The sequence below is a fragment of the Limulus polyphemus genome, unplaced genomic scaffold, assembly GCF_000517525.1.
Source record: "Limulus polyphemus unplaced genomic scaffold, Limulus_polyphemus-2.1.2 Scaffold4203, whole genome shotgun sequence".
NCBI lineage: Eukaryota > Metazoa > Arthropoda > Merostomata > Xiphosura > Limulidae > Limulus > Limulus polyphemus.
In genome coordinates, this window is record NW_013669813.1 from 36380 (window position 1) to 44287 (window position 7908).

The 7908-nt window shown below is 33.7% G+C and overlaps 1 protein-coding gene across 1 annotated transcript in view; it reads right to left on the reverse strand.

Moving 5' to 3' along the window:
* Positions 1–2688: 2688 nt before the first annotated feature.
* Positions 2689–7908, reverse strand: part of LOC106470757 (sodium/potassium/calcium exchanger Nckx30C-like) — a gene marked incomplete at its 3' end in the record, with an annotated part of 11481 nt that continues 6261 nt past the window's right edge. Inside the window, exon 2 of the mRNA XM_013931325.2 lies at positions 2689–3738. Coding sequence (XP_013786779.1) covers positions 2689–3513 — 825 coding nt within the window. The remainder of the gene's footprint in view (positions 3739–7908) is intronic.

Consider the following 7908-nt stretch of genomic DNA (forward strand, 5'->3'; position numbering starts at 1 on the left):
TTGACGGTGACATTACAAGGTCACATAACAACCATTAGGAGCTAGTTGGAAAACCCAGAAAACAGATTTTCTTGAAAAGCAAGAAAGTGAAACCTTGTTTATATTCAGTAGTTCGATTACCGTGTCACAATATACTTAAGGCTAAACTTAAAAATTGTTTCGATATTTTTAAAATGTATTTTATTTTTGATAATTGGCTCTTTATATTTAAAAGTTGTCGAAAGATAAATCTAACTATGAAAGTTTTATATTTCTAATGTGAATCAAAAGAAAAAAAACGAAAACATAAAACCAACCACTCCTGTTACAATATACAATAATCAGTTCTAAGATGCACGTTCAAAATATAATAACGTTATCGGTTACTTTAGAAACTATGAGTTTTCGAAGCAAAGGTATCCAAGCCAATTCGGTCAGGAGAGAACAGTTTCTTTTCTGTGGTTTGAAATAACGTCATTTTATTTTAGTAATTCCTCGTAAAGAAACAACTGAAGTGTTTGTCTTAAAGTAAAACACTTAGAACTATCTTTGTTTCGTAACGACAGCTTCACATCGATTGAAGAACTAGTCATCAACTCAGGATTCTTAGTTAAGAATATCCCTATATAAATCACTGCTCTGTATTTCCTACACAGTAGAGCAAACTACGTTTATACGTTCTCAACAGGATGTATGTTACTTGGATGTTACAAGTTTCATTATACAAACACAAACCTACCGCTCTGTATTCCCTACACAGTACAGAAAACTACATCGTAATGCTGTTTATACGTTCTCAACAGGATGTATGTTACTTGGATGTTACAAGTTTCATTATACAGACACAAACCTACCGCTCTGTATTCCCTACACAGTACAGAAAACTACACCGTAATGCTGTAAGGAATAACCAAAAAAGAGAATTGATTATTAGGTTACGTAATAGTAATTAACAGACAGAATAAAATTCCGGTGGAACGAAGACTATTTAGAAATTACACATTTTGGTGAAGGAAAGAAAAACTTAGAAACAAATTGCCAACAAATCCGATAAAAGTAATTCATAATTAATTGTGACGGTATTGCCACGTAGTAACCAAACAGATAAGGTAGTTTACGTTATTAGTGGTGAGTAAACGACTTTATATAAAAAACCTAAAATTGGTTTAAATTCCATTACTAATTGTTTGTTTTTTTGGCATCTAATCTACTAATAGCGAATTAAATAAATGGATTAGGCCTTTGTTTCATTCACCGATTCTTTCTTTAAGTCGCAGAGACTAAATGTATCTGAGAAGAAACGAAAAATTAACAAATGAATTATGGTAATCTGTGAGCTTATTGTTATCTTTATATTAAGTTTTATGTTTACAGAGTCACGTGTTTGTTATTATAACGAGTATGTTAAAGTCCAATTGTCTAACGTAAAACATATTTATTTTCACGTCTCGTGTGAGAATACTATAATTTGATATATATATATATATATTAAGTGACTTTTGTGAGTGTGTTTTGATATATATCATGTGTTTCGTGTGAAAGTAGCACTTTTCGACATATACATATATATATATATCAAGTGAATTTTTGACAGACAAGCACATTTTGATGCGTATAGAAAGTGTCTCGTCTAAGAGTAACTCGTTGTGATATATATATATATATATGAAGTGCTGTGGACAATATACAAAGTCTATCCAGTAACAACTGGAATAAGAAATTGTAAAAACTAACGAGCTTATTGGATTTAAAGTTTTATGAATTGCATCCGCCTGAAGTGTTGGAGTTGACGTCATGTCGGTTTTCGTCCTGATAAATGCCTCACTCAGAGACCAAACTATACTATATAACTATACTTTAAAAATACAATAACATGATTTACAACTCGTGTCAGTATATCTTCTTTTTCTAAATCAATTTAAAAAAAATATTTTAATGATTATTACAAGTGATGTTATAACTTAGATATTACTGACGTCTTCATTAAAGCGATTACTTGGCCTTAAATGAAAAACTAACTTATTTATTATAAAGATATCACATATGAAAAACTAACTTATTTATTATAAATACATCACATATGAAAAACTAACTTATTTATTATAAAGACATCACATATGAGAAACTAACTTATTTATTATAAAGACATCATATATGAAAAACTAACTTATTTATTATAAAGACATCACATATGAAAAACTAACTTATTTATTATAAAGATATCACATATTAGTTTTGATAAATAATTTACGAAATTCTGAAAACGAATCTTTACAACATGGGATAAGCATTGTTTTTATGGAAATGTTGGTTATAAGTTTCTAAGGTGTAAGCTCGCTAGCAGTATACATAAAATTCTGGGGGTAAAGATGGAAAAAAATTGGTTTTGTTTTCACCCAAAATATATGCTATAAAAATACATTTATTACTTAATTAATATTACTAAATAAAAATTTTCCGGTGTGACAGCGGTAAGTTTACGGACTTACAACGTTGAAATCCGGGGTTCGATTCCGCATGATAGACATAGCAGATAGCCCATTGTGGTTTTGCTCTCAAACACACGCATACTGAAAAAAGTTGTGAGATTCATCCTTAACTACACACTGACAAATGACATAAATATAAAAATACATTTTCCCAGTATTCTAGTGAAGGTAAAACTATGTTTTTCAATATAAGGTCTTACTTTAAATAATTTGTACTTACGCTGGGCATCAGATGGTCTGTACTGCTCACTCTTGTAACTTTATTTCTGTTCAGTACTTTTTTAACCAACCTTTCTATTGGTTCGTTGAATTTCATGAATGTTACATAGCTGACGTAACACATTAAGAGCACCACGGCTTCATACCAGTATATGACATTGTCACGAAAACACATTATCAGGATGATCAGGATAATGGAATAGAAAGTGACGTCTCGAAACAGTGGCCACCATGTCAGTTTCAGGATCGATTTGCTAAATATGGCACACATCGAGATAACAAAGAGAATATTAAACACTGCAGATCCGACAATTGTACCGATGCCAACATCATCGAATGAGATAAAAACTCCAATAATGCTAGTAAAAAGCTCAGGGGCACTACCTCCTGCGGCCATGAACGTTGCCCCGGCAACGTCTTCAGATATCTTAAGCTTATCGGTGATTACTTCTAGGGCTGGTATAAAGAACTCATCACAGACAATGGCTAAAGCTACAAACATGTAAGCCAGGCCAATCACATGGCAGATTACGGCGCCATGTTTTCTTTGAGTCTCAGTGAAAAAATCTGGTGGAAACTGAGGCGGAGGTTTGGTTATATTGAGACCTTCTTCTTCGATGTTCAATAACTCCCTGAAATGGTGAACAAAACTACGGTCCCTCAGTGCTTCGTTTTCGGCAATCAATATTCTTGAATAAGTGCCGCTGTGAGTACAACCCCTGCCGGGAGGATGAGTATATGACAGTAATCCTACCAGAAAAATTCCGACTGCAAACACTGCAATTGGATTCCTCCATCGTCTTCGAAGTTTCTTTCTGGTGTCCATGATGTTAACTGATCACTGGGCTTGATAGAATTGTGCTGTAAGAAGCTATAATTCCAGATGACTACAAAAAAAAGTTATAGGAGTGATTGTCAAAACCAGATGATCATAGGTCGTCGTTTTCGGAACGGATGACATGTTTAGTTAACGATGAAGACACGCTGGGTATGGGTAATTTCATCCAACTGGTCGAATGTTGTTTGAAGACCAAAGCTTTTTTAAGTCTACCTATCAATGAAGATAAAATAATATATTTTGTATATATGCTTTGCATAAATAACACAATAATTGATTATTGCTATATGAAACACGTGCATATCAAAATGCAGAAGATCAAAGCAAAATTAACACCGATTTTTTTCGTCCAAACATTGGAGTAAAAACTAGTCACTACTTTGCTACAAAAGATATTGGATTGTTAGAAAAATTAACGCCCATCGACTTCGGAAAGGCGTTTAATTTCATGTTACTATTAAGTAAACTACAAACAAGAGGCTAAACTGGGGGCTAATGATAGCTAATCATATTAAAGCAAAAAGTATTCTTCATCTTACGTTATATAGAAACTATCAAAAACGTCCTGTCGTTCTTCAACATTTTACTGAAAACACCTCACAAATGTATCTTCTATGTGGCTTCAAAGAACCGTTTAAAATGCGTAAGAAAAGCAATTCATCTTTATTTTTAACATGTTAGTTATACACAGCCTTTAACTAAAAACACTTCACAAGCGTGTATTTAAACATCTTCAAAGTATCACCTGACATATTTTAATATTTTAGTGGCAAAATTTCGTTTCTCGATATGTATATAACAGTACAAAACCTTATAACAATTGGGGAAAACAAATAGTTGTTCAAAACGTTCTTTCAACTTTATTGTAATCACATGTTCAGTTCTTCTTTCACTTAAAGATGGAATAAATAATTAAGGTACAAGCATTCTAAATTCAAGTTCGTACGTGTAAGAATACACCTAGATGCAGCTATGTCTAACAACGCATAAATGTATGTAAAATATGCCCAGTTAGGTCAATGCCTTGCACTGTGCAAATCTATCCAAGATATATTCAGCTACAGCTGTGACTAACCTCGTTCTGAAGTGTATAGATGCACTCAGTTAGTTATACCTAACCGCGTATCAGTGTTAAAAGAAAATATCCAACTACATCTGTTTAACAACGTGTAAATGTATATAAAATACACTCATCTACAGCTATGTCTAACAATGTGTAAATGTACGTCATATATACCCAGATATAGCTGTCTAACAACTTGTAAATGTATTCAGCTACAGTTATATCTAACCTAGTGTCAGTATATGTAAAATGTACTCAGCTACAGCTATGCATAATAACGTGTAAATGTGTATAAAATACACTCAATTACAACTGTCTAACAACGTGTAGATTTGGTCAAATACACACAGCAACAGTTGTCTAACAACGTGTAAATGTAGTCAAATACACACTGCAACAGTTGTCTAACAACGTGTAAATTTGGTCAAATACACTCAGCTACAGTTGTCTAACAACGTGTAAATGTAGTCAAATACACACAGCAACAGTTGTCTAACAACGTGTAAATATAGTCAAATACACACAGCAACAGTTGTCTAACAACGTGTAAATATAGTCAAATACACACAGCAGCAGTTGTCTAACAACGTGTAAATGTAGTCAATTACGCACAGCAACAGTTGTCTAACAACGTGTAAATGTAGTCAAATACACACTGCAACAGTTGTCTAACAACGTGTAAATTTGGTCAAATACACACTGCAACAGTTGTCTAACAACGTGTAAATGTAGTCAAATACACACAGCAACAGTTGCCTAACAACGTGTAAATGTAGTCAAATACACACAGCAACAGTTGTCTAACAACGTGTAAATGTACCCAGCTACAGTTATATCTAACCACGTATCAATGTATGTAAAATACACTGAGCTACAGCTATGTCTAACAACGTGTACATGTACGTAAAATACACTGAGCTACAGCTATGTCTAACAACGTGTACATGTGTGTAAAATACACTTCTATCGCTATGTTTACCTACATGTTTTTGTAACATACTCATAATAAAACATTACGTACAATGTTTGTATGTAAGAGATGTGAGCTTAATGTACGTTAGCGTCCTTAGTTGTTTCAATCTTCAGTTATCACAAACAAAATCGTGTTTTGTGTTATAGGAAATGTTATGTACAGTTGAGTTTCGACAATATACGTTTGTGATTTATAACATAATATGTACCACTCCATTAGAATACGAGAATAGCCAAATTTCTAGACGGGCCAGTCATTTAAGTAGAACTACACCTTACTGCTTCCTTTATTGTTATATATTTAAGTACTGTAAAATAATTACATGGGTTTCAAGACTTGCTGTTATATTTAATGTTATGTTTACAGTCTGTTAATGTTGAAATATTATAAAATGAATACATGGGTTCAAGACTTGCTGTTATATTTAATGTTATGTCTACAGTCTGTTAATGTTGAAATATTATAATATAAATACATGGGTTTTAAGGCTTGCTGTCATCTTTAGTGTAGTATACACAATCTGTTGACGTTATAACCAATTGACACACGAGGATAAAAAATCACTATTCTACTTCTTATAATGGAGTTTGAGGTAATATTATGCACTAAATACATTTACTGTCCGCTTTTTATGCACGTCACACAATTTTGGGTTGGGTCACTTTTCACCGAATTCAGCATAGATTACATAGTTCGCCGCAAGGTGTTTTACTTGATCTTAGATGATTTTTCGAAGATCACGGTCCGCAGTTGGTAAACAGGTGTCGTCAACGGTTACAATCCTGAATAAGACGCTTAAGTTCAGACAAGAAGTGCTCATTACGATTATGATCCAATGACCACGATGGTCAGAGAAGGTGATTAGGGTCATTGTCGTTCTCTTAGGATCAATTTCTAGCTATACGATCTCGATGTATTGTTTCATTATTGTAATTGAAGACTTGTGGAGTGGATATGGCCAGCAAAAATCTATAGGTACACTTTGGATGTTATCCACTCTTCTAGAGACAGCAAAGAACAACCTTTTAGCACGTGAATATCCCTAGCATTGTTGAAAGAACACAAACAAGGTCAACTGTCTTAAGTGATATTTTTATCATGCTGTCAAACACTAATATGGAGAACTGCTACTAGAGAGCCAACATCACACGTTTCCACTAATCTGTTGTCCACAGTTTGCATAATTTCCTGTTTCCATCTGAGATAAGCAGTTTCATACTAATTTTTGACCACCATACGACAGTTTTTATCCTTCGTTCTGTACAGTAGGAGATATTCACATCCTAACTTATTCTAACGCTCAAATGGAACAGTCTGATGTCTGCTGTATTTTATAAGCCTGCCCATTTGTCTTTTCACTCGATAGTCACCAAAGTTTGGGGCCCCGGTGGCTCAGCTGGAAGTCTGGGGACTTATAACGCTAAAAATCTCGAGTTTCAATACCCTCGGTTGGCAGAGCACAGATAGTCCATTACGTAGCTCTGTGCTTAATAGTAAACAAACAACAACAGCAACAAAATCAGTCTGTGGATTAGAGCTTTTCGTAATCCAATACTAATACCATTAGATGCCTTTAAAGACGCTAGTCAAAGAAACGGCCATTGCTAAGGGCTCATCTGTTAAAAGGGCTCTCTTATCAGCGTCCTCTTGAAAGTAGGAGAAAAAAAATCATCGAAAAAATCACAGGATACATCTAGTTTATAAGCAAATACATGCAGAGTTCTATAAAGAGTTCATGAATCATTTGAATTAAGCATATAAATACTTACTTTCAGGGAAAGTGTAATGTTTAAAGACTGTTGACATAATATCACAAGTCTGAAGATGACAGTAATTAGTTAACGTGAAGAAGAGCTGACATCTGTTAAGCTAAATCAAATCATGCTGCCTCTGCTATAAGTAAACAAACTCGGTTTTGTAGTGTATAACCATGCCACCGGTTGCTGGGAAAATGTTTTATATTAAATTTACTACTTACAGTAAATTACAAAAAAAACAACACTTTTTTTCGGATACTGATTTTTAAATAAAAGATGAAATGGTTTTTAATCTCGCGTTACCGAAATGTGTAAGACGCCATTAAACTTGAACGTTTTCAGTTCCAGTTAACCCAATCATGCTAGATAATACATAACCCTATGTAACGTAACAACTTTATGTAACGTCGCTTTCCTATGGTGTAATAAAGTTTAATGTTACAATCCACTTACACCTAAAGCGGAAGAGAAGTATTTGATATTTCTTATGAATTTTGAGGGCTATCTGAGATAGCCGTCCCTAATTTAGCAGTGTAAGACTAAAGGGAAGGCTACTCTTTTAACAACGAATAGTGGGATTGACCGTCACA